This window comes from Calypte anna, chromosome Z (genome assembly GCF_003957555.1).
Source record: "Calypte anna isolate BGI_N300 chromosome Z, bCalAnn1_v1.p, whole genome shotgun sequence".
Classification (NCBI taxonomy): domain Eukaryota; kingdom Metazoa; phylum Chordata; class Aves; order Apodiformes; family Trochilidae; genus Calypte; species Calypte anna.
In genome coordinates, this window is record NC_044274.1 from 30226411 (window position 1) to 30253611 (window position 27201).

At 39.6% G+C, this 27201-nt stretch overlaps 1 protein-coding gene across 1 annotated transcript in view; it reads left to right on the forward strand.

The window, feature by feature from the left end:
* ROR2 (receptor tyrosine kinase like orphan receptor 2) overlaps nt 1-27201 on the forward strand; it is a 159555-nt gene that overhangs the window by 126710 nt on the left and 5644 nt on the right. Inside the window, exons 5-7 of the mRNA XM_030467332.1 lie at nt 21313-21440; nt 23786-24100; nt 25841-26086. Coding sequence (XP_030323192.1) covers nt 21313-21440; nt 23786-24100; nt 25841-26086 — 689 coding nt within the window. The remainder of the gene's footprint in view (nt 1-21312; nt 21441-23785; nt 24101-25840; nt 26087-27201) is intronic.

Consider the following 27201-nt stretch of genomic DNA (forward strand, 5'->3'; position numbering starts at 1 on the left):
ATTCATTAGGATGAAAAATCACTTCTTTTTCATCATCATTGATTTATGTGTTAGTTTTTATGTAATTGTAATGCTACAATTGTAGCATTGTAGAATGTCTTGAAATAGATTCTGCAGCTGATCAATTAATGGAATGAGAAATGAAGTCTGAGGCCTTTTTATGTGTTAGTAGCACAAGATGAGTGTTAGTGATTGGGTAATAAGAATAAGAGTACGAGCAAATTTATAAAAGGATATTGATGCTTTTCTGAAGTACATTACTGATTAGTGTTTGAGATTTCTGAAAGCCCAACAGCTTGGCTGAGAACATTTTAAATAACAACAGTGGGCTGAACACTAATCCATCCATCTTGCATGTACCTCACTCATTCATCTTACATGTATAAAAATAATACCACATTGTACACATTCCTGTATTTTATATGAACAAAAAAATATAACTTAATTTAAATTATTTCAACATTACCTGTATTTAACAAGTTTTCATATTTTTCTTAAAATTGATAGCTAACTATTGAAGATTAAAACTAGCTATTCATCTCAGTGTACAAAAGTTTTATTTATAACAATTGAAATTCTACTTACAATCTTGCAGCACTTAATAACACTGTTACACAGTGATTCTACAAAGGGCAAAAATAGTGAAATACTAGGAAGCTGATCTTTCATGGAGTCTGATACAAGAGGCAACAAATTGAAATATGCACAGTGAAGCATTGAACGGTCCAAAGAACAGTTCTCAAATGCAATTGAAGTGTACTAAGCTCCAAGCACAAGGTGGAAAGCTGACAAACAAGTTTTAGATTGATCCACTTTTTGTTATTAGGCAAATAATTAATCTGATATTTTTTTGGTTTCCCTAGTATTTCCCAAATTCTCCCCCTGTACCGAGAATCAACTTAGCAATATTTTTAAAATATCACCACCACCACCTCCAGCCAAGTGCAAGTGAATAAGGTTCCTTAGCCATCTTGTATGCATTCTGGCTTTTCCTAGGTTTTGAATGGTTGGCTCTTCAACCTTTGCTGGTTTTGAACTAAAGAAATAAATAAAAAATAATAAAAAACAGGAGTTCAATCATTTGGATTATGACTCCTTATTATAACACCTCTAAATTGGTCTTGTAGCAATGGTATTGGTGGTTGACCTGGAAGCAGTAGTGTGCCATCATTGTTTTGAACCTGCTGTTAAAATGTAAGGTGAATCATATACTGCTACTACATTTTTATTATTATTGTTGTTATTGTTATATCCACTAGACTGAACAGAATGCTGAAACTTGAGTAAAACAAGCTCAGGCCAAAGGGTTAGTGAGAATTTGTGGAGGATTTACCATGAAAGTTCAAGGAGCTCTCAGGACTTAAAGATTTTTGCTTCATCTCATGCCTGCTTCTGTTACAATTTTTTTCTCTTTCCTTCTTAATTAGATTTTTCCCACCTTTCCCAAATTCTTATCCAGCCTCTGGATAATTTTTTCTTTTTATGCCTCACAATAGTTCCCATGTTCTTCTGCTCTATGCCTCTGAGCTAGTCCTTCAGACAAAATGATGTAATTTAGCAGTGTTATTTTTTCTTTCCAGAAACTGATTATGATGTCTCTACTGAATATTTTGTATAAAGTAATGCAGGTCGATTTGTATGCTGGAAAAGAGAAAAGGGGAAAAAGGTGAAAGTAACTGACTGCTTGGAGGAAGCCCACATAAGACAAAATTGCAGGAAAGACAACTGGCCTGGCTGAGCAGGGAGCTTTTACTGTGACCTGGGAAAAAAACAGAGGGGAAACATTGCAACCAAGGATAAGGAAAAGGCTGAAATACTTATTGCCTTCTTTGCCTCCATCTTCATTAATTAGACCAGCCATCCCTAGGGTATTCAGCTCCCTGAGCTGGAAGACGAGGATGGAGAGCAGCACAACTCTCCTGTAATCGAGGAGGAAGCAGGAATGACCTGCTGTGGCACCTGGAAACCCACAACTGAGGGGCTGGAGGACCTGGCAGAGGAGCTCACCAAGCCTCTGTCCATTGTCTACCAAGTTTCTTGGTTAAGAGGGGAGGTCTCCGTTGACTGCATGTTTGCTAATGTGATGCCTATCTACAGGAAGGGCCAGAAGGATCCAGGGAGCTATAGACATGCCAGCCTGACCTCAGTGCCTGGAAAAAGTTCATGTTGAGTGCACCCACCTGGCAAGTGCAGGACATCCAAGGGATCAAGCCCAGCCAGCATGGGTTCAGGAAAGGCATGTTGTTGTATAGCTGGACTTCAGTAAAGACTCTGACACCATCCCACACAACATTCTCCTTGAGAAGCTGGTGGCTCGTTCATAGCCTCATATACTGGTCATATACTTAAAAATTGGCTCCATGGCAGGACCTGGGGAGCTGTAGTCAACAGAGTTTAATTCAGTTGTCTCCCTGTCACCAGTGGTGTTTCCTCATGCTACGTTTTGGGCCCGGGTTCTTGAGTCAGTTTGCAGATGACACAAAGTTGGGTGGGAGTGTTGATCTGTTTGAAGGTGGAGAGGCTCTGCAAGGGGACCTGGACAGGCTGGACCAGTGGGCCAAGGTCAGTAAAATGGGGTTTAACAAGACCAAGTGTCAGGTCCTGCCCTTTGGTGACAACAACCCCATGAAGCGTTACAGGCCTGGGGAAGAGTGGCTGGGAGGCTGCCAGGCAGAAAAGGATCTGGGGGATGCTGGTAAACAGCAGGCTGAATATGAGCCAGCAGTGTGCCCAGGTGGCCAAGAAGGCCACCAGCACCCTGGCCTGGATCAGGAATAGTGTGGCCAGCAGGAGAGGGGAAGTGATTGTACCTCTGTATTCAGCATTGGTGAGACAACACCTTGAGTGCTGTGTTCTGGGCCCCTTGCAACCATAAAGACATTGAGTTTCTGGAGTGAGTTCAGAAAAGAGCAGCCAAGCTGGTGAAGGGTCATAGACGTACTATAAGGAGAGGCTGAGGGAATTGGGAATGTGGAATCACCAGCCCTGAAAGTATTTAAAAACCATGCAATTGAGGCACTTCAGGGCACGCAGTAGTGGGTGATACAGATACTGATAAATATATATATAATTTTATTTGGGGGCAAGGAGGGCAGGGGATATGTTGACAGGTGGATGCAGTGATCTTAGAGGTTTTTTCCCAACTGAAACAATTCTGTGATTCTGTGAACAAGGGGCTCTTTCTGTTTTCTTGCTGCACAATAGTCTTATGTTGAACCACCCAAGAACTACTCCTCCTGGCACTAATTCTTCCAAAACTGTACGCTTCAGTGGAAGCACTGAAACCTAAAACCATTGTAACTTCATTTTAAACTATACCTAATGAATTGTTAAAGGATTAAATTTTTACTTAAGTAGATACCATATCTTAGTAGATACCAAAGTATTTTTATGCAGTCCATGTGTTCTGCTGTGGATTTCTAGAAATTATATACAATTAAAGATTGCCAGAGATCAAATGTGCCCGAGGCAGTTGGACTTGCCAGTGCAAAAAAGGGTAGTGAAGTTGAGTAATTTCAAATTCAACCAAAGACATAATCTTAAAATGTTGTGTGTGGATATTTTTGAGAGCTTGGAGTGGTCTTTAGTTTCTTGGAAGGTCTGTATCTGTAAAATTTTCTAGAGTTTTTCCTATTGAGAAATATAATCAAAATTACTTATTTACAAAAGTATTTAAATTATTGCAACTATTAATAGCCACTAAAAATTAATTTACAAAGGAAATAAAATCAAAACACAATCTGAAAATTAGTCCCTGTCCAAAGGACTCTGTTGCTAGAGATAGAGGACAAGCAAGTTGAATCCTTTATTTCACTACATAATGCTATTATCTTTTGTATCATTAAGATTATTATCTTTTCACCTTCTAAAGAGAAATATCCTCTCCGTTCAGAAAAGTGCAAGTGTGTGGAAATAACATAAATGCATAGTAAATACCAAAGAATACTTTTTCAGCATAGTTTAAAATTAAGCAATGGATGTTAATCTCTTGGAATTTAAGAGTAGGAGGAGAAAAACTGTTGCTTTCCCTTCTAGAGGTGTTGCTCTTACAAATTAACATCATTCCAAAAGAGTATATGTTCTCTAGTCTAATATATTTTTCTCTTGAATTGAACAGTTATATTGAATTTTACCCATTGGGCAATTTCCTCTTTTGAAGCTGTTTAGATATCTCATTAGCCTGTGCCACTTTGAAGAAAACTTAAAATGGAAGATATCTGGAAATTTGTTGGCTCAAAGGGCTTCTGGAAAACCTGATGAGGCTTTAGTAGATGTGTGAAAGCACAACAGAATAGAGCCAGAAAGAAATAGGTATAAACCTAAGTGTTTGTGAACAGAACTGTCTCTCTTACCATTGCTTCACTTTTCCCACATGAACCTCATGCAGTCTGCTCAGAATGCCAGAAGGTGAACATCTCCTTCCATAGCCTTGCACAGGAGCTTTCCAAGAAACTTGGAGAAGTCCCTGCTTTCTCACCCTATGACTTAGATCAGTTCTGTGTTTGCAGTTGCTGATGCCTTTATGCTAGACCCTTGAAGAAACACGTGGGAAGAAATACTGTCATCAAGTAGAAATTGTTGTTACTTTGGGGAGATGTTTTTGTTGTGTTAATCATTCAGAATAAATATACATGCTGTCATGCCTTATTTTCTTGAAGATTTTGGGACAACAGTAACAATTTTTAGGTTCAGTCCATTGGAGAAATATGATGAAGCAACTGTAGCTGAAAAAAAGTTGTTCTAAACAATAGAAAACAGAATGCCTTTAAAACTTAATAACATGTCTGAGTTAAAACTCTAGTGAGGAACACTTGCTGTGGTGGGCAATTTATTCTGTGTTTCTGCATATATCATGGCTTTTAACATATAGCCAAAGCATACCTCCCCAAAAGGGACTTTCTGTATGATGTGACAGGCATTTGTACAGCTTTATGGTGGGGACAAGTATGTTTTTATGATGTGACAAATCTCCACATAAGGTGGAAAATGGAATATGGGTCCTTGGGAAAAGAAGATGGAAAGGAGTGAGTCATCAGACCACTTCACCCTGAGGCCACTTCCCTGCAGTTTCCTTTTTTTCTTTTCAGGATTGGTGGGGAGGTTGTATTCACACTGGTGTGGGGTTAGGGGTCCTTTCAGGGAATTTGACCCATGATCACAGATCTGCTTCTGGGATCATTGCTTTAAATGTCCTTTCATAGTTGCTCAGGCCCAGAGTAGGAAATTTATTGAGGAAGGAGTGAACTGAAACCAAGGCTGCACTAAACTGTTTCATGTACTCTTTTCTCTGTTATATTTTAGAGTATAGGTTTCTTGTACAGTGAGTATTTTTACTCTGCCTGTGTAGGATACAGCCTGTAAGGGCTCATAATTACACTGCTTTACAAATAATATATAACAAAATGTTAAGCTCTGGTCTCTCCAGATCTGTAAAGTACACTCAGAAGATGCTGACCACTTTGTCTGGTAATGAAACTGTGAACATTTTATCCTAGTCTTACTTTTGTGTTTCAAAAAAAATGTATTTTATTCACATGAGAAACCCAGAATATGCTTAATTCAAGGCAGAGGTAAAGAGCAGTGAAAGTACTGGTCTGAATTGCTTTGCAATGCACCAGATCCCAGCTCCTCAGCTTTAAGCTTCCACTTAAACATTTTCTAATCAGTAGTAAATAAATGATGAATGTTCTAATGCCTGTTGTATTATTCAGTGATAGAAGTAGAATTCAGTATGTGCATACAAAATTGACTAATTTAAAAGAACTAAACATTAAAAAGAGACTGGATGTGGCACTCAGTGCCATGGGCTGGGAACTGCAGCGGGAGTGGATCAAGGGTTGGACTTGATGATCTCTGAGGTCCCTTCCAACCCAGCCAATTCTATGATTCCATGATTCTATGATTAAAACTACTAGGCATGTCATCATGGAGGAGTGTCTTTATTCCTGCAACTTATTATCTGGGCAAACTATTGCAAGTAGTAATTTTTCCTTTCCTACAAAGGAAAGGAAGAACAAAGGAGAGAAGCTGACAGGGCATATAGAAAAAAATTGTAATCGTTTCTTTCCATCTGCTCTTTTCACCAGTCTGTCTTGTTCAGAAATCCCCCAGAACAAAAGGAAAGGCAAGCATATGCACAGGTGATTAAAAATAGCCCTTCAGGAAAGCTTTACCATTTTTGTACTACCATATAAATCAAATGCCCCTGAGACTTACTGTGTAATGCAGATACTTTGAACTGTTTTCCTGAGAGCCTGGTTGCAAAGACAAGAAAGCAGCCCTATGGGACTTGCCTGCTGTTGGGCAAGGTTTCCAGATACCTTAAAAAGAAGAAGGGATTAGCTGCACTTCTGACCATTTTTACAGTTAAGCTAAGCTAGGAGGGTTAAGTGTGAGCAAGTGCCTTCCCACTTGTGATTACCATTACTGTCAAGATACTTTTAAATTGGTTAGGTCACGCAGAGTAATAAATGTAATACTTACCTGTTTTGCATATACATTGGGTGCTACAGCATGCAGGACACCAAAGCAATTGAACACTTTTTTTTCCCTAAGAATTCTGATTTCCAGAATTCAGAAATTTAGCTCATAGGTTAATATTGAAAGAAGCTGATAGTTTCTGTAAGGGACTGTGTGCTGGGACAGCTTCCATACTCTTCAGGATGATGGTTATCTTTTGGTAGCCAGCAGGCTATCATATCAGGCAAACTGTAAGATGCAGTTCTATAATGTGCAGTATATGGCAAAAATACAACTACCACTCTGACTTTGTGAATATGTGACCCAAACACGCTCTCTTCCAGCAAATTCCAGCTCAGCATCAGGTGCTTAGGCTTGGACAGCTCAGAGAATTTTTATCAAACTAAGGAAGTTGCAGTCGAAAGAAGATGTGTTAATCTGCTTAAGGATATGTAAATTTATATACAAAGCAGTAATGGCCTTTGTGCTTTTGGCAAATAGCTACAGCAGCTGTTGGACATCCCTGATATAACCAGCAATCTTTAGTTTGTTCTGATTTTACTTCCTCTCTCTCTCCATCCCTTCTATCCTTCAGTAGCTTAACTGGCTTTCAAAGTATTTATTGTATGTCCTACAAAAGGACAATTATAGGTCCCTGAGACTTCCTGTCAGCATTTGATGCCACATTGAGTTTAATTAGAGTTTCTTAGGATGCTGAATAGCCTCTAAGTACATGCAAGGAAAGGGAGAAGGTTGTAGTTAGGCACAAAGATAAAGGAACACTATTCCAATGAAAAGAAGGCAGTTCAACACAATGAGATGTTTTAACACCATATCTCAAATCATCCTTTCAATTTTTAATGCTTTATGGTTAATCTTTCTCTACTTTTTTCATTATTTTGTTTGCCATTTCAGTTTGAAAGAGCCAAGCTATAGATTCTACTGATTTAGTGTACTTGGGAAGGGAAACAGATGGTACAAACTGATAAATCTTGAACATTTCCATTAAAAATTAATAAATATTGAGTGATAGAAGACATATTTTTAAAAAAAGGAGAACGAGTAAGTACTAAGGAAGTCTAAAACTTTTAAACTGTACTCTTCTGTTAATCTAAAATCTGATGTAAAACTACCTAAAAATATAGTTGCAAGAAACATGTCTCATCAGCAGTCCCTCTCATGCTCTTCAAAAAGTTCAATAACGTGTCCCGTTTCTCACCTTTTTTTTTTTTTTTATCTGATAATAACATAGAAGATGCAATTAATTGCTTTAGGTGGCACACAAACAATAGCTGTTATATCACAGCAACTTTTTTTTTTTACATATTTATGTGTGCATACTTGTACACATAATTCCATCCTGCTACCCACCCACCGCCTCCCCTGCCCAGGGGGTTTCTAACAGTTCATTTTCCAGGCCAGAGAGTGCACTAAGCCCTGCTTCACCAGGCTTTCCTTCAATTTGGAAAATCAGTTTCTTTACTTCAGAGAGACACTCCCGGAAGGCTGACCTGCATGTGGAAATCCTGATACTTTCATCTGACTCAGTTTTTCAAATTAAATTGAAAAAACTCGACTTTTGTCACCTATCTAATGCCAGCAAAGTAGTTTCAGACTGCAAAACAGTGAGTAGAGGGGTGAAGGAACGGAACAGAACAGAACAAAATAGAATTAAATTGTTCCAGTTGTCAGGGACTTACATGCTAGTCCAAATGCCTCTCCACTCCAGGGCTAAGCAAAAGTTAAAGCATACGATGAAGGGAATTGCCCAATTTCCTCTTTTTAAGGCACTGACAGGCATGGAGCATCAACCACCTCTCTAGGGAGCCTGTTAGAGCATCTGACCACCATGTCAGTAAAGAAATGTTTCCAAATAATATCAGCTCTGAACTTCTTGCAACCGTTCCCACATACTGTCACTGGATGCTCAGTAGAGGAGATCAGCACCTCCCTCTCAACTTCACCTCCTCAGGAAGCTACAGAGATCAATGAGCCTCCTTTTTTCCAAACTAGACAAACCCAGTGTCCTCAGCCACCTGGCATCCATCTGCTGAGCATCTGACAGAGATGGTTCCTCTCCAAGCAGAGAAGAGCCCCTTGGTAAGCTTCTCAGGGCTCTTGCCTTGGCAGGGAGCAAGCCCAGGTTGATGCAGAGAGCAGCACCAAGTCATGACTCTGCACGAGAGGAGAGATTTGGGTGCTGATGTAGCAAGGCTGCACCCAGCAGTACAGGCTGGTAGGAGAGCAGAACCCTGGGACATGAGGGCAGAGGGTGCTGGGAGTACAAAGCCAGACCTGGGGTGATGACTGGTGAAGCATGAGCTGTCTTTGGAGCCCACCTGCCTGGAAACATTTGCCCTGGGACCAGCTGCAGAGAGGCAGGCCTGAAGATGGGTAACACTTGCTTTTGGCAGGGAAAAACAAAATAGTACATGGCATGCATAGAAGGACCCGTCAGCATTAACATCCTACTTCTCCTGTCAAAAAAGGGGTAAAATAGCACTGCCACCTGCACTGTTAGTAAGACTGAGGCGTATTGCATGGTTTTCATGTACTTATTTTATTTGCATAATTACATCTGAGGGGCTGGGAGCATGAGGGCTGGCATGTGCCCCAGCTGATGGCCCAGTCCTGGTCTGGCCATCCCCTGAGGTATCCTCCAGAGTCCCTGATGTGGTGCTGGCCTCTTGTTGGCTGGAGAGTCCTCAGAGCTGCTGGTCCTCCTCTTTGGGGGTTGTCGTGGCCCCCCAGAGGACCATTCACTGCCTTGGCTAGAAGTGGCAGGCCTGGGCACCCACTCCTGTGGCTTCTCCTATGTCTTGTCTTACTTCACAGGGATGGCAATGGGAGCAGAGGGGTGGCTGCTGGGACCCCCACCACTGGCAGTGGATGAGGTGCTGGGGAGCCCATCTGTGGTGGGTCCCTCAGAGCTGTCAATGGGCACTGGGCTGGGAGAGAGAGAAAGAGAGAGACCTTCCTTGGGAGGTAGTGGGACCAAGAGCACCTATGGAGCTACCCTCCCATCCCCCAACAGCATGGGTGTCCTATCAGCCCAGAAGATGACAGGCCTCCATGCTGCACCATTGCACAGTGACATGGGTAAGCTGTTGTACAAATGTCACTGCGTGGTCGTGGAGGGAGATCCTCAGTACCTGGAGCAGAAGCTCCGTATCCATCCTGTGACTGGTTAGGATGGCTGTGAATGTTGTCCTCCACCATGGTTGCCTCTGACTCATTGCCAAAAATCTGCCAGTGACAGGCATGGGGCACTGTCTACTTCTTTAGGGAGCCTGTTCACCATATCAATAAACAGGTGATTCCTAATATTTAGTCTGAACCTCCCATGATGTAGCTTTAAGCCATTTCCATGTGTTCTACCACTGGATCCCTGGAAGAAGAGACCTCCCTCTCCACTTCCCCTCCTTAGGAATCTATGGAGATCCATGAGGCCACCTCTCAGCCTTGTTCTCCCTACCAGCTTTGTTGCCCTCCTCTGGGTGCATTCAGGTTCCTTAACATAACTCTTGAACTGTGGGGCCCAGAACCACACACTGTGCTTGAGTTTAGTCTGTTCTAACACTGAATACAGTGGGATAATTTCCCACTGGTCATGCTGTGTTGGATGCAGTTTCCCCTTGTGGCTGCCAGGGCACATGGCTGACTCACGCTGAATCTGCTGCTGACCAGTACCCCCACATTCCTTCCTCTCCCAGTTTATATCGTGTATCATTGTTCTGTTCCAGGTGCGAAAGCCTCATTTGTCTTTGTTGTTTTCCATGCCACTGATGATTGCTCAATGCTCCAATATATCTAGATCTCTCTGCAAGATCTATTGTCCCTTTAGAGACTCAATGGCATCTCAAAGATTACTATTATTAGCAAAATTAACAACTACATTCAACATCTGCCTCCAGACCATTGATAAAAGCGTTGACCCTGGAATTATGCCCTGAGGAGGACTGCTGAATGGCCACTAGCCAGGTGTGGTCCCATTAACTACAACCCATTGAACTCTGGTGTTCAGCCAGTTCTTCACCCAGCACACTGTATACATCCCCAAGAAACATGTGCAATGTTACCTCAGTTCCCAAAACAGAAAGAGTCTGTATTTCCTCCAGAGTAAGAAGGGTCTGTCTCAGCAGCATGCATTATAAGAAAATACTGTTTCACACAGGAATAAATATTCTATGATTTCAACAAGAGGAGTGCAGGCTACCTTTTTACTTTCTTCTGTAAGAAAATTACAGTTTATTACATAAAATTGTAGAATTATCTAGGTAGGAAAAGGCCCTTGAGACCATCAATTCCAGCTATATAATGTTACATACAAATGTGTTCGTAACTGTAAGAGCTGCTAAATTACACAGGAATCTTAAAATTTGAAGAAAGGCATGGTTGTGAACATGCTGTGTTATTAAGTTAAAATCTCTAGCTAGTTTTTGACTCTGAGCTGCTGTGGTGGTATCCCCCATTTATTCTTAGTAGCTGCAAGGTAGCATGCTTATCCTGTTTTTGTTAATTAATGTGGAAAAGACAACCTCAGTGAGTAATGGTAGTCTAGCTGCATATTTTTTACTTCACCATTGGACTAGAAAGAAGAGAGAAAAGCAAAAATGTGTTACAAAATCAGTAGTTACAAGATGCGGGCACGTTAGCGATGTGTGAATTGTCATTCAGACTGACAGCTAAATAAGTATCTTCAGATTGTAGTTTTCTTATGTTAAGAACTCAGTGCTGAAATGCTAAACTTGGAGAAGAGTTTGATTTCCTAACGGAGTTTCCTACATGTTTTGACTTATGGAGTTTATTAATGTTAAGCCTGATTAGATTGATTTACAGAGCCACTTACAGCCTATCAAGGTAATGTTTCGTGTGTAGCATCATTTGTGAGGCATCTGAAAATAAATTATTACTCTGACTTTGGAATGTGAGCTGTTTTGCTTTGCCTGAGATACAGTGCAGTAGTATGTGAAGATTAAAATGAACAAATAATGACATTCAGTCATTAACTTGATATACATAGGAGGAAAAAAAGAAAAGTCTTTGGAAATAATGTGTGATAAACATTCAGTTAATGTTTTTAAGTCCAAAGGAAGAAAAGTAAGGGGAAATTATTTTCTGGTATTACATGAGGGCTGGATGCCTAGACTTCCCAGCAGTTTTGGGTGATTCAGGGTGCTGTGCCCTCAGCGCCCACGAAGGGTAGCTACTGAGTCAGAGGTTATACCTTCCTACCTCCTTGCAGTGGCTGAATTATCAGAGCGTCTGCTTATTTTTAATTCTTGAGAACTTTGATTTTAATTGAAACTGGCATAAAATTTCCTCTGCACAAGAAAAAAGATCAACAAACCTATTATGAGGAATGATGGTGACACACCAGAATTATTTCATGACTTATGGATTCCCCAGGTATACCACCCAGTCCTCTGCCACTGTAACATGTAGATCGTGCTAATAATAGACTGCTGTCTTTAGTACAGATTAGCCCAGAAGAGGACATACACACAAACTCATCTACAGAAAGAAATTGCAAAACACAAAATATATTAGGTTTTGCTCTGGTTTTTGGAGGATCATGTGTTTACCCGGTAGTAGCCCTTTTATTCATCCCTGTCCTGCCTCTTCCTCCCACTTCCATAGCCTCTTTCTTCCTGGGCTCCCATCAAATTCCATACACCATTGCCTCAATTAACTGTAGACACCAGCCCTGACAGGTGTGCCAGGCAGCTTTATTTTCTCATACACATCTCCAAACTTGCCGTAGATAGAATATTTGGAGAGTATTTGGAGAATGTATCAGCTACAGTCCTGTAGGCTGGGCCGAACACATGAAGATGGAAATGACATAAAGGATGGAAAAACTTGAGTAGTGTTTCATGGGAACAGCAAAATATACATTCCAGCAAGTTTGAGATGTCTGCTTAATGGCAAGGGGACACCAGCACCACAACCAAATGTTTGCTCCTTTTCCTGGGTTCTAATTTTCTTTTGTTTTATTGCTTGAGTGTTGATGATTTTTTTTTCCCTAAAGAAAAAATGGTAATTTTTTCTGACATCATTTTTAAAAACACATGAACCATATCTTTTGAAGTCAAACAAACAGTCGAATACTTCACTTTGGACCTTGGAAAATTCCAGCTCAGTTAAGTGCTACAATGTTTAGAGCAGCTGTGAAAAAACCTCTAACATTGAAAAGTATTCATGAACTTTACCTTTCTGCAACATTACTTAGAGGAAGTAGCTCATATTGCATGCATAAAAAGTATTAGAGAAGTTAACAAGTATTTCATATTGATGCTTAGATGTTTTTGAAGAAATAATTTAGTCTATACTGGACTTTTCTGATAAATGGAATATGGCAATTTCTCCTTAAAACTGGAAAAACTACTGTGAAACCGACACTACGGTATTATATGCTTAAAATATTTGTTTGTGTAATTTTAATAAAATAAAATATGCTGTGAAAGGCTGAATATGAACACTTGCATATACAAATAATTATGTAACCAACTTATTGCTGATGCTATGATAATTTCTGGCTGTCTTATAAAGCTCTTTCAGATGTATAATCACTGTGTAAACTGAAATAGCAAAGCCACCTTTGTTATGCTGAAAAAAAAAATTACACCAGCAAAGCTCTTTTTTTAAATCACAATTTTAATGGCATGGTCAGTTGTAAGACTTTTAATTATGAAAGGATTTTTTAGTTAATTATGGTTTTAACAATTTTTAAAAATAAAAATATATTCATTCTGTAATTTAATTTTACCTAACAAAGAGCTGGGAAACACTATGTGGGAAAACTGACATTACCCCTCATTCAAGAAAAAAAAACAAAATGGAAAGCCTGAAGCATTTCTACAGGATTCCGTTTTTTTGTTTTAAATTATTCCTTTACTTTTCTGGAAAATCTTTGGGTTTACATAGTGGGTTATTTTTGATCATGCTTTCTAAGTCTTCTTTTCTATCAAAACTTTCTATCTGCTACTTGTATTCCTGGCATACATATAAGATTCCACCAATAGATTTTAATGAACTTTAAAAGAATATAAACATTCATTTTGTATGGAAAATCTGTTTGTGTGGCTAAATCATAATGCAATATTATCTCCCTAAAAACTACAGGGATTTTTTTAAAAGAAAGACATTATATCATGCTTATACCTGGTGACTTCTATGGAGGAGGGTGAGGGTTGTTTTCGATGGTGCTGGAGCAGCCTGGCAGGAGGTGGGCTGCCTCTCTCACCACTCCCAGATGTACACAGGGAGCCCTGTCTCCTCTTGTTGGGGCCTGATGTACTTCCCTCCCTCCCTCCCTCCTGTGGCATCACATCCATGAACCTACCTTTCACTCCTTCTTCCTCCCCTTGGCAGCTTTCCTGTTCCCCTGGGCAGCCAACATGGGCTTTTGCTCTGCCCTCTCTCTCCAATCCCTCCTTCAGCCTCAGTAGCACAGCAGCCCAGGTGACCCTCCCAGGTATCTTCACCTGCCAGTCTGAATGCTGAAGCCTTCCCTGGGTTCCCTGGGATGGCCTCTACCAGTTTTAGTACTTTGTGTATGTGACAGCAAGTATAATGACTTTTTTGGCTGGCAGATTCTTCCAAGAACTTTTTGGAGCTGACCTGTATGTACTCATGCAGGATGGTGTGGCAGGAGGGGGAACAGTAAATGCAAAAAAGAATTTGGCTTTCCTCTGGCAGTGAGAGTAATAGGGAGCTGCTTATCAGAAGATCGTTATGGGGGTCATTGACCTTTCTGTTTTTCCTTGGGATCTTCTGTTCAACAGCTGTAACACATTGAGAAGGGTAACTTCCCTGGAAAAAAAAAAAAAAAAAAAAAGCAGTGAAAAGAAAGAATCATAATGATTTATTTTGGTAGGTGAGAAGCTGGAATGCTGCATGGCTAGCTACTCCATGTTCCTGTATGTTGAAATAAGCTTTGTGGAGTTTTTTTCCAATTCTTACTAACAGAGATGTTTCTCTTAAAAATATCTGATGCTCAACAATAGATCTGCAACCTTCCTTGGATTTCAAGATTTCATAGAACATAGAATGGTCTGAGTTGGAAGGGACCTTAAAGATCATCTAGTTCCAACCTCCCTGCCATGGGCAGGGACGCCTTCCACCAGACTAGGTTGCTTCAAGCCCCATCCGACCTGGCCGTGAACACTTTAAGGGATGAGGATGTTTGCTTTCATCCCAACATGCAGACAGCAAGGAAAGCAGAGGGAGAACTTGATGAAGAGCAGGTTTGAAAGGTGAACAAGTACATGGGACCTGATGGGATTTACCTGTGTCTCCTGAAAGGACTGGCAGGTGAAGATGCAAAGACACTGTCCATTATATTTGAAAAGTCATGGCAGTCTGGTGAAGTTTCTGCTGCCTGGAAAACGAGCAATGTAACCACAATTTTCAAAAATGGAAAAAAAAAAGACACAGGGAACTCCAGGCCAGTCTCACCTATGTGCCTGGCAAGATCATGGAGCAGATCCTCATAAAGGCTCTGCTGAGGCATGTGGGTAAGAGAGGGGGCATTGGTGACAGCCAGAATGTCTTTCCTAAAGGCAAGTCCTGTCTGACTGACTTGGTGGCCTTTTATGATGGGGGTCACAGCCTTGGTGGACAAAGGCAGAGATCTGTGCAAAGGTTTTGACAGTGTCCCATGCGACATTCTGGTCTCTAAACTTGAGATTCAATGGATGGGCCACTCATGGGATAAGAATCTGACTGGGCGATTGCCCCTAAAGATTTACGATCAATAGGTCAGTGTCCAAATAGAAATGTGTGTGAGCTGTGTTCATCAAGGGTAGTATTGAGACCCATGCTGTTTATTATCTTTGTTGGCAACATGGACAGCGAAATTGAATGCACCCTCATTTGTATTTTTTTAGGAACTAGCAAATAAACATTCAAAACAAAGCAGAGTTGCTCTGTTGTAAATGTGATTTTAAGTACTCTTTTAAGGGTTCTGTTGTGTTACTTTTCAGATAAGAAGCACATTTCCAAATCCTATTTGTAAATATTTATCAAAATTGTATGCTAGATGTAAGGGAATCTTGCTTTTGGGGCCTGTTGTTACATTCAGTGAACATTTGGTAACAAAATTCATGAGCTTCATGAGTGTAAGTTGTGATAGGTCTGTTGACTTCAACTCAGCTATGACTATTTATACAAATTACCCTGCCTAGTATTTAGATAGTATTTAGCTTTTTAACACTAAGCTTCACTCTTTCACTGATATATTTATTACATTCTGTTAGTGCATGATAAAAGTTTTTATAACCCTCTTGTGTTTTTGTGAAGTCTCTCTTTGAGGTGCTAACGACTTTCATGGGCATTTTCTGATATACTGCGAGCACTGATTTTTAGATGCAGGTCAAGATGTGCAAACAAATGATTTTTTGTTGATGGAAAGGTAGGTTATTTGCAGATAAATCTTTGATCAGAGAATGAAATTGTTCATAGCATGGAAAGGGCAGAGAGTCTGTGCCCTTCTCCCATGATGTGGCTGCACGGTGCCTTGATCCAGGCAAGGGCCTGATGCAGCAGCAAAATTGTCCCTGTCATTCTTGAGCTTCTTGGCTTCATCAGACAGGACACAGATGTGCAGGTATGGAGATTTTGGTGAATTATGGTTTGTGAGGTTTGTTTGATATTTTCCTGCACAGCTAGGTTTTGAAATCATTGCTTATACCTCATATCAATTTGTGTATGTCACTGAATTTCTTCCCTGTATAGGCAGAAGTTATGGGTGATGTTAGATGGACCTGGCATTAGCCCAGCTCTCTGAATGGTAATAGCTCAAGCAACACTGGTTTTAAAAAATCCCATTATTTACCTTCATCAAATGTTTATACCCCAGCCTTGTTGCTTTGAATATCAGCAGTAGAACTTCAGTTGATCTCCTGTGCACAACAGGAGGCCTGTGAGAGGGAGCAAAGAGGGTGCTTAATATAAATATCAATTTAGAAGTCAATACCCTTGACAGATTTCAATTCAAGGTTAAACAAGAAACTGAGTGCTGCATTTGATATTTCCATTTATCTAAAAGGTAAATGCACAAGCCTTAATGGAAAATACTAAGCATATTTCTGTGGTAACATTGTTATAAATTCACTGTATTTTTGACAGCAGGCAAGTTTTCTAGATACAATACAGCATATAACAAGGGTAGTATGTTACTCTTTTCTCAGGTCTTCTCTGTGAGAGAGAATGTTTTAGCCATTGAGAAGTGATACCCCTGTGAGCTGAATTCACTCCTCTGCACTATGGCATGATTCCTGTCAAGAGTAACAATAAAAAAGTACAAGGTCTATAATGTCACATTATAAGAGGTTCCGATTTTTAGATACAGTATAAACAAACCATCAATAAATATGTATATGCTTTCCTTTGTCTGTTACTATCTAATTGGTTTTCTATGCATTTTTCTTTGCTTTTCAACTTTACTTGTAATGGGATATAAGAGGGAGTCCTAATATCCTCTCTTAGGGTTTCACAATTTTAATTAAATGCATTTTGATTTCTGGAAAATACAAAAACCTCAACAAACCTCAGGTTTGTTGTTTGTTATGGGAAATTTTATACGAAAATTTAACTCCACTTAGTTTACTTATGAAACTGCTGTAATGGATTTTCTACCATCTTTTAAAAAATTCCATTTATGAACCCTTGCTAAATCTTATTAAGCCTTCATATGTTTTCTCTTCACCAAATCACTAGGTCTGCACTTACTCTGTTTTCAGGGGCATCAAATACATACTGGAAGCTCTCATCAGAATTATGTGCTTTGCAAGTTAACATTATTATTGAACAGTTGCCTTTTTTTTTTTTCTGGTACTTTTTTGTTTCATATGCCATCTGGACTGTTCACCTGTGACAGCTGCATACAATATATTATGTTACGTATGTATCATATGGTGTATTGTGCCAAATGTATTCTTTCAGCATTTCAGATTTTCCATGAAGAAATGCCTGTTAGGTATTTTCTTTTGTAATCTTTTGTTTGGTGTTCTTTATTTGTCACATATGAAATTAAAGTAATGCTTTATGCAGGGGGAAGGGTGGTGATGTTCAGTATATTTTTGCAGCACATCCAGTACTCCTAGAAATCTCTTTATGTACTTCTAGGGGAAATGCCTACCTTATGGAAGTCTTGCATGACTTCCATCTTGAGAGATTCCTGCTCATGCATGCTGAATTTTATTGCTCCTCAGAGGCACCTGGTTCTTCCAGTACTTGTTTTATAAGCCCAGATATCCCTGGAAGTTACAGTTTCTGTTAGTGTGAGGAGATTCAATTAGCACTGTACCACTGATTCTGAGTCTTTCTTCTACTTCACTTGTTTGGTTAATTCTCTATTTCATACAGACAACTTCTGGCCACAAACCTAAAGGTAGACTGTGTTGGATCAGGCAGTGCAGTGCATGTGTAATAAGGAACCTGTAATTGTCTTATCAGTGCTTGGTTTTTCAAAATGTTTCATGTCCTGGTAAGCCCAGTCAATCTTTGAGACACCCCATATTTATCATAAAAGCAGCATCACTATTTTCATTTTATTTGTAGTTGTCCAAAATAAAAGGTTCTCCTGCTTTAACTTTGTATTAGAAGGGTTAGTTCTTAACTTTACAGTTCTGTCAGAAGATCACCCTATGGCCCTGGAAAACTAATGGCATTCATCTGTAGAAAAAGGAGTAGGGGTTTTAGGAATAGAGAGTCTATATAGTCAGATCCTTTATGATTTTATTTTTAAATCTCTAGTCAATATTTGAAAATATTTTTAAAACTCTAGTCAAACATCTGACAGGTAGTTGGGGGGGAAGTTCTCTCAGCAGGAGAACATACCCTCCCTCCCCTGAGTGCTGAGAAAATTTGTGTTTTGGATGCACTCTCTTTGGGACTGTTCTCCAGTGAAAGTGAAAAAGAAAAAGGTAAACACGTCTGTCTCTATTTAGTAAAAAAATTTAGTTATATAAAAATGGAAGAAAATCAGTAGTGAGAAAAGGTATACCATTTTAAAACATTCAGAAAAACAATAAAGAAAAAAGGTAGATAAGTTCTTATGATGGTGCACTTTAAAGATTTGAGCAAGTGGAACGAATGGAGCTCTCCTGGTTTCCTCTTCTGGAGTCTGATTTCTGTGTTTACCACGGTTCTTGATCAGAGCAGACTTTACAGGTCAAGCAGCAGGAAATTGAAGAATCAGTATTTCTCCTAATTTCAGCAAGTTCTGACTGTTCCTCTGATCAGCAACTGAAATGCTGGCATATGGTTTGGAGAGCAAATTAAGGCCACAGATTGTTGTAAAGTCTCCTGTTTAAATTGAGCATTGTGCCACTCCTGTGCTATGTTACCAGATTCCCCCAGCTTGCTTCCTGCTGTGAACATTTTGACATGTTTGAGTGTAGCCAAGGGGAAGAGTAATCTGTAAGGAGACGTAAGCATTGCTGCTTCTACAGATTTGTTGAAATCAACTATCTACATAAGAAGAATGGTGTAATATATTCCTGTTCACATGTATTAGTCATCCTGTATTCACTGACTTGCCTGAGCTGACAAAGACGTCAGAGTATGACATCAGGTTACTGTTTACTTTTTCTTGCATCCATGGTAATAGTCTTATCCAGTTTATTTTAATCATCAGCTGACTATAACGTGGGAGAGAGGAGCATATGTGTGTATATATAGTATCTAAGCTGTATTCAGAAGTTCTTGACAGAAATAAACTGAGCTAAGAAAGATCACACTGCTTCTGTCACCAAATCCATGCAGTTTGGAGTGCTATTTTTAATAGGGTTTTTTGTGTGAGTATATGTGCTGGCAAGAGAGAGCTGTGCTGGAAGTAGAAGTGTGAAGTACATTTTCAGTTAGATATATTGCAGACTTCGTTCTGCAGGATAGGTTATGAATTTACTCTTGAGAAAGAGGTCAAATAGGGGTTTCATATTCATTCAGCTTCTTAAGGAAACTGCTGACTTCCTATGGAGGTGGTTAAGGATCATAAAACAAGCACAGACAAAATTATTTCATACTATTATCCTTTCAGGCATTACGCAATTATTGCAAAATTATAGAGTTTGTTATGAGAGTGAAGGAATTTCACTGCAGGAATTAATTTATCTTGAAAGATTCTTCCCTTACTTTATCCACCATACTGAAAAATCTATGTATCTTTGGGGAAGCAGAACTTGTTTCGGAGTTTGAAGACAAAATGTTACTTTCTGACTATTTAAAAATTATACTGTGACAGGAAATAAAAGTCAGATATGGACAACAACTACATGAAACACTTGATATCACTATGGTTTATCTAGCAGCTGTGTAATGGACCAGGTCCTGTTAAGTTATTGTCTGGGAGAAAGGGAAAGATGCTTCTCAAGTGGTGATTGATGGTTCCAGCCTTTGACTGCACTGTATAGCCAGTTGCACCCAATTTTCCACTGCCAAAAAGTTAATACTTAAAGAAATATTGGTAACCTTTCCCGGAAGAGGTGAACTCTATCAAGGGAGGCACAGCAGAGGAAAAGTGAAAAGATGTTCCTAAAGCAGAATAACATACCAGAAATACCGGGCTGCTCTCAGCACTGTGTAGGTGTTGGCTGATGTGCTCATCATGTCTAGCTGTTGTCAGGTGCAGTTTTTCATGCTGATTTGTCCCAGCTGAAGTTATGTGGTTTTATAAATATACACTGACATTCCTGTTCATATGACATGCTATGGGAGGGTGAACGTATTTGTAAGAGAAGTGGAAACATGAGTGACCAAAGCCAGGTGTTGATATCCAAAGGCAATAAAGTACAAAGTGCAGAAGAGTATTGAAGTAACACTTCAAAAATTACTGGTATAGTAGAAGTACCTCAAACTTTTGAACTGACTTTTGAACACAAGCTGATTAAGCTCTTGGGTGTCCTAGGATTACCCCAAACTCATGGTATTCTATATTACATTTTATGCCTTTTTTTGGACCATCATGCACTGAATTAGGTAGTGTGAATCAACCAGACTAGTGTAAAGCAGGGCAGAAGCTGTGCCATGCCAGAGGAAACACACAGCTTACGGGATATTAACTGCGAGCATGTTCTCACTCTGAAGCTCCTTTTCAGTGCTCAGGCAGTTATGATCTACAGATCAGATCTATATTATTTACTGGGACTTCGGGGATGATGTGTTAGAATATTGAGTCTTTAGACTTGGTGCTTTTATGGCAAAACATGTTGATGGAAGGGAGTAAAACTTGCCCCAAAACCTCACTGAATCAAAAAATTTATTTAAGAACTTGTTGGAAGAGGAATTTGGCAATAACTCTCGACTAGAGAGAAGAGGAAAAGAGATTAAATCTTGATTACTTTTTATTCTGTTTGCCTATTTCAGAGTTCAAAATTGTTCGGTGTTTTAGTTAAATTTTGTCAAGTTCCCTTGTGCTGTTCACTACAGGAAATTAAGTAACGGAGAGAAAGGTGGGAGAGGAGGACCAACCATTTGCCTAATCATACTGGGTGCTGCTGGATGCCAAAAATGTATGGGATCATGTAACAAAATCTATGTTGAGGTTTCAGTCTAACAGCTTTTTAATAGATTCATCTGTCAAATGCTATTACTGTTAACATGGCATTTTAAAATTAATCCTGGGTTTTGCTTTACTGCTTTCCCTAATAAGATATCTATAGGGTGCCTCGCTAATACTCTAAGGCAGTTTAGAGAGAATTGGAGGAGAAAGTTGCAGCTGGAACCTGCAAAGGGGCATTTTCAGATTTACAGTCTTCAGGATTTTTCTCCTGTTTTTCTCCCCCTTTATTTTTTTGGAAAAAAGACAGCTAGAATTCTGCTTATAAAATCCTACCATGTCTTTTGCAGAGAAGATTACCATGAAGATGGGTTCTGTCAACCATACAGGGGAATTGCATGTGCACGAATCATTGGAAATAGGACCATTTATGTGGACTCCCTCCAGATGCAAGGGGAAATTGAAAACCGAATTACTGGTAAGATTATATGTCTGTAATGGGGCAAAAAACGTACATGAAAGTATCCAGTTCAGGTATAAATAATACTATCATACTTTTCAGTTTTATCAGTCAATGTCTAAGGCATCATTACATATGACCTTAGAAGAGGTGAACCAGTTTTCCACTTGTGCTGGTAGCAAAATTTGAAACAAAAAAGATGAGTGTCTGCTGTCATGGATAGGAGCTTTTTCTTTAAGAAGATGTCCCTAAGTAAAATGTCAAAACATTGACGTCTTATAAGCTTGTAGTTTGTACTGCAGCTTTTTGTATAATGCATTCAAACAGAAGATTTTTTTTTCCAAATCAATTTGTTTTGTGATAAAAATCACATTTTAATTTTTCTTGAAAAATGTAGTGAAATGAAGCAACCAGGTGCCACTAATTGTCAGGCACAGGTGGGCTTGACACAAGCTCACGCCCACTACCTGGCAATAAGTGGCATCTGGTTGCCCCATTTCACTACAGAAAAAGATGTGGTGGCTTTTACCTTGGGTTTCCTTTCTATTGCAAAAACTTGGCAGAGTCTAAATTTCATGTTGATTTATATAAAGCAAGAGTTGACATTCCTGTGCTCTGCTCCTGCTGATTATTTCTCTGTGCATCATTTTGGTACAGAGTCACAAACATGCATCCAAAACCTCAGCGACTTTTAATGGATCGTACATCCACCTGTTAGCTGAGCTTAGTAGCTGTGACTCTGATGTACACAAGTGACATCTACTGCTGACACTGAGAGCATTCAGCAACGTTACAGGCAACATCTATGGGGAATTTTTATTCTTGATTTTCATTTTCCCATGGTACTGAAGTGTGAAATAGATTCCCCATGTCTCTATGGCCCCTGGTGCTGTTCGGTCCTGGCGATGTGGTTTGGTTAGAATTGTAGCCTTCTGTAAGAAAAGAAAAATGTCTCTGGAGAAAAATTTGAGACATGACTTGAACGACTGAAGTCCAGCAATAAAAACCCAACCCCTGATCTGTGAATATGTGTGGCTAGTAATGTCTTTGCTGTGCTGTTTAACAGCTGTCAAATAACAAAAATTCTGCTTAGATGCCACCACACAGATCTGCTGGCTTTTGTGCCTCCCAACAAAACAAGGACATGATTCTGAACTGTGCCACTCATGCAGATCTAAATTCTGTAACAACTTAAGAAAGATAAGTGGTATATTTCAAGTAGCCAACAGTGATTACTTCAGGTTTATCTGTGGTCCTAGGGACCAGCATGTGTTACTGCTGTCATTTGAGACCTGACATTGTGCTTGCATGTAGTGTTCCCTTCATGTCTGATGAACAGTTACATTCCTGTATTAAAATACACAAAGTTGTAAACAATAAAAGAGGCTGCAGCTGCAGATGCTTGCTTCATGTCTGGTGTTTAGGAAGACAGAATACTCTCTGATAGCAGGCGGCAGGAAGAAATAGATAGTTGAAAGGAGACAGCTGGATAAGAGGGAGAGAATTGTTTTGTAAGTTGCAGACTGCTGTGTGACTTGAACTGCTTTTTTCCTCTCCTTTTACAGTGTGTGTTGGTGACACATGCAGCATAGGAAGCCTCACTCATAAATTATACTTTCCAGTCTGGGAATGAATGTTCCTGCATTTAACTTTTGATTCATCCGTAGATACATGATGCACATGCATATTTGTCATTGCAATATACAAGAAAACTTCCAGATAAATTTTAGCACATAGATGTGGAGAGTTAAAATGGAGGATTAGGTTCCTAATTTATTATGACTTTCATCTTAATGGGATCAGTATATAGAGATTGGTTACATTTGTTTTTCCTCAAACCACTGCTGCTTTGGCTTCTCAGTTCTATTGATAGCAGTATCTTCTCCAATACCAATGGTATGCTTCCTTTTCCCTGTCAAGACTTGAGATCAACACTTGTCTTGTTTATTGATCAAAATGTCTACAGGTGGAAGAAACTTGGTGATCCTAATTCAGATTTTATCTGCTTAGGAACATTGGAAATCCATGTCAGTGTTCTGGCAGGTGTATCTTGCCTTCACTCTTTATCCTTTTGAGATAAAATTAGTCAAGCACCAACAGTTTGCTTAATACTAGTCACTTTGGCACTGACGTCTTACAAGTTCTGTGCAAATGTCAGGGGGACAGTAGGATGCTGGGTTTGCTCTCTGCATTTGTCAGCTCGCCTTTACAGGAGAAATTACCTCATTTCCCTGCTGCTCAGCAAATCTTTTAGGCCCTTAAGAAAAAAATGGAAGATGTAAAAGGCAAATGGCAGAAAAATTATGTTGCTTCTCATTCTTTTAATAAATTAAAACTTAAGCTGTATTTTTGTTCCTTTCCAGCTGCATTTACCATGATTGGCACCTCCACACATTTGTCTGACCAGTGCTCACAGTTTGCTATACCATCCTTCTGCCACTTTGTGTTTCCCCTGTGTGATGAGCGCTCCCGGACCCCTAAGCCACGAGAGCTGTGCCGGGATGAATGTGAAGTTCTGGAGAATGATCTCTGTCGACAGGAGTATAACATTGCTAGGTCAAACCCCCTCATCCTGATGCAGCTACAGTTGCCTAAGTGTGAGGATCTCCCACGCCCAGACACCTTGGAAGCTGCCAACTGCATAAGGATTGGGATCCCTGTAGAGAGACTGAGCCAGTGTAAGTTCAGGTGTTTCGTCACTGGTAAAAAGTGGGGTTTGTTGTTTCCTCAGGTTGGGTCTGAGATAAAATTTTATCTATTATTCCTTTTGTAAAGAAAGTACTGCTATACTGGATGCTACTACTTTTTATCATGTTTATACTGACCATAATCTTGCACTTTTGTAATGAACAGTTAGGATAGTGAGAAAGTTTAAGGGATGCTGCTTAATTCACAGAAGGGTTAGATCCACCACAGCTGTAAAACTTTATTTTTCACAGCAGATTTGACTCAGATTTCTAAGGGGCAGCAGTGCATTGCAGGCTTCCTATATGCCTGTCCCTACATCTGGCTCAGTCTTTGCCTTTCTGGATGCTGGATTCTGGACCCCATACAGATACTTAAGAGTTGTGTTTGCTTATCAATAAACCTCCAATAGGTTGTAGAAGCTTCACTGAAAAACTGTTAAGAAATTAAACATTTAATATTCATTCTTTCTATATGAAATCTACCATAATATTAGTTCTGTAAATTGAGTAAGGAGCGTAATATTTTTTCTTCACCAGCACAGAGTGGATGAAAACATTGATCCTACTTCTTTAAATTCATATTTGCATCCAGGAATAGACAGTCTGTTTCATGGTTGGTAATTATGTGCTGACAATTTTTCTGCCTACTCCATTTCCTAGCAATTAATCACCATACCCTGCAATGTTAAACAGAGAAGCTCCAAGACACTAAAGATACTTGAAGTTCTAAGTGTAATAAGACTATTCTGAATGTCCATTGTCTGAACCCACAGTTATGTGCACAGGGATCATGTCATAAGTGTGGGCATGGAAGACTAGATATGTGCTAATAAGACAATAATGTTAATGAGAAGCAGAAATAACTGAGAAACTGATGACAGAGACCAGTCAGTCAGAGAAGTGGGATCAATAGAGAATAACATTAACAAAACATCTGGTAAAAGTTGTCAGACATCCTCAGAGCCGGTAGTGCCAGCTCCGGTGGAACAGTTACAGCGCTAATACTCCAGGTGTTCCAAGGAAAGGCTTTGACAGATTCCTGAGGAATCTAGATTCCTGAGGGCTGGGGAGGGGGACTTGGAAAAATGAAGGAGGTTATATTGCAAACAGAGAGAAAAAAATGCATGATTCAGGTCAGGTGATACATATGGGAAACAAATACTCAAAAAGTATGAAGAAAGGATAGCTGCAAAAGAGACAGAGAATAAAGATAGGAGTTCAGCAGATATGAAAGTGATCTACCCAGAGAGAAGAAAAGCCTGAATTCCATCATCCTAAAGAAGATAAGAAGGAAGCATTGGCAAGAGGTGTTAGAAAATGCAGCATTAATTTCTCTAGGAAGCAAGGAGTGTGAGGAAGACAGGAAGGTTATGACATACAAAAGTGGTAGGAAGTTTAAACTGTTGACATCTGAGGACTTTACCTGAAGTGAAACTCCTTCTAGTAGACAATTTAGTTTAACTTGTACTGTATGAAGAGGTCCATACAAGCCTCTCAGTATCATCTTGCATTCACAGTTACCAAATACTGGCATGAATAGCCAAAGAGCTGAGATGCTTCAGTGCAGAATCCAGAAATAACTGGGTATAAGAGTACAGTCACTTGAAGAACTGAATCCCTTTAATCCTGAAGCACCTGAATTCAATTGCATACATGGTCTGTGCTTCAAGCCTCTTGGTAGCCCTTGATTGTGCTGTTATTTGCAATGTTTTGTCAAACTCTGTGTTACAGATCATCAGTGCTACAATGGTTCTGGAGCAGACTACAGAGGGACAGTCAGCATCACCAAATCTGGCCACAGTTGCCAACTCTGGGACTCCCAGAGTCCCCACAGCCATGATTTAACAAGCATACAGTTCCCAGAGCTAGGTGGAGGACATGCATATTGCCGCAATCCTGGAGGTCAGATGGATGGGCCCTGGTGTTTTACAAAGAATAAAAACGTACGCATGGAACTGTGTGACATTCCTTCTTGTAGTATGTATTCGCTTTCTTTTTTTCCCCTACTACTGACCTGAACCCTTTGCATTTTTGAATGTTCCCTATTTTTACGAGTACAATTTGCTTGAAAGGGTTGTACTTTCAAGTGTTTCTCTTGCTATACTGTGACAACCTTGTTTTGTGTTGTAGGCATTTAATATTTTCTGGAGATCGGAGCTTTTAACTGTGATATTGCGACACTTTATTATGTGTGGAATGCTTAAGCTGAAACAATAATTAATGGTACTGCTTCAGCTTGTATTCTAACTTGCCAGATGACAGATTTGACATACTTACCAGCTGTATGTGTTTGATTGGCTCACAGTACTCCATGGTATATTGCTGTTGCTCTTCGTGGTATCTTGGAAGCTACAAGGATTTTCAGATCCTGTAGAGGGGGATATAGCACTATGCTTTGCTGGAAGGAAACCTTGAAAAATGCAGCAGAGACTTTTAAAACAGATTATTTTATCAGAAAGGCTCTACACTATCTGCTGTGATGCTCAACTGATAGTAAAAAGTAAAAATCACATCTCTCACAGCTTAATACTGTCCCACCCATTTCCCTCTATTGGTATAGCCCTCACCCTAAAGCTGTTGAAGTGGTAATAGTTGTTGGACGTAAAAAAGCCCCTTAATACTGTGCTTCATCAGGAAGAAAAGCATGTTTCCTGCAGCAACAGATGCATCATAGAAGCCATGAAAGTGGTTTCATTACAAATTAGCTGGTTATTTAAGAGTGGTCAAAACTGATCTGACATTTCATAATTTACTTCACCTTTTCACAGTGACATGATTTAACATAATAAACTTCTATATTGCACTGCAAAGATAACACAGTGATGTGGTTGTGGTGAAAACAGTAGCTAGAAATAGCAGTTCCAATGAATATTTTGGATGTCACTGTGCTTTCCTAGAGTCTCTGAGTACCAAGAAAAAGCATTTTAGGAATGTTTTTTTATGTCTGTCTCACTGTAACATAAAAGCACTTCAATTCTATTAAGTATAGGACAAATAATATCTTTGCTAGTGATACAAGAGGTTTCTTTTTTTAGGGCAGAAGCAGTGCCAGTGGAGTCAAAAAGTGGGGAAAATGCTGATGAAATGGTTGC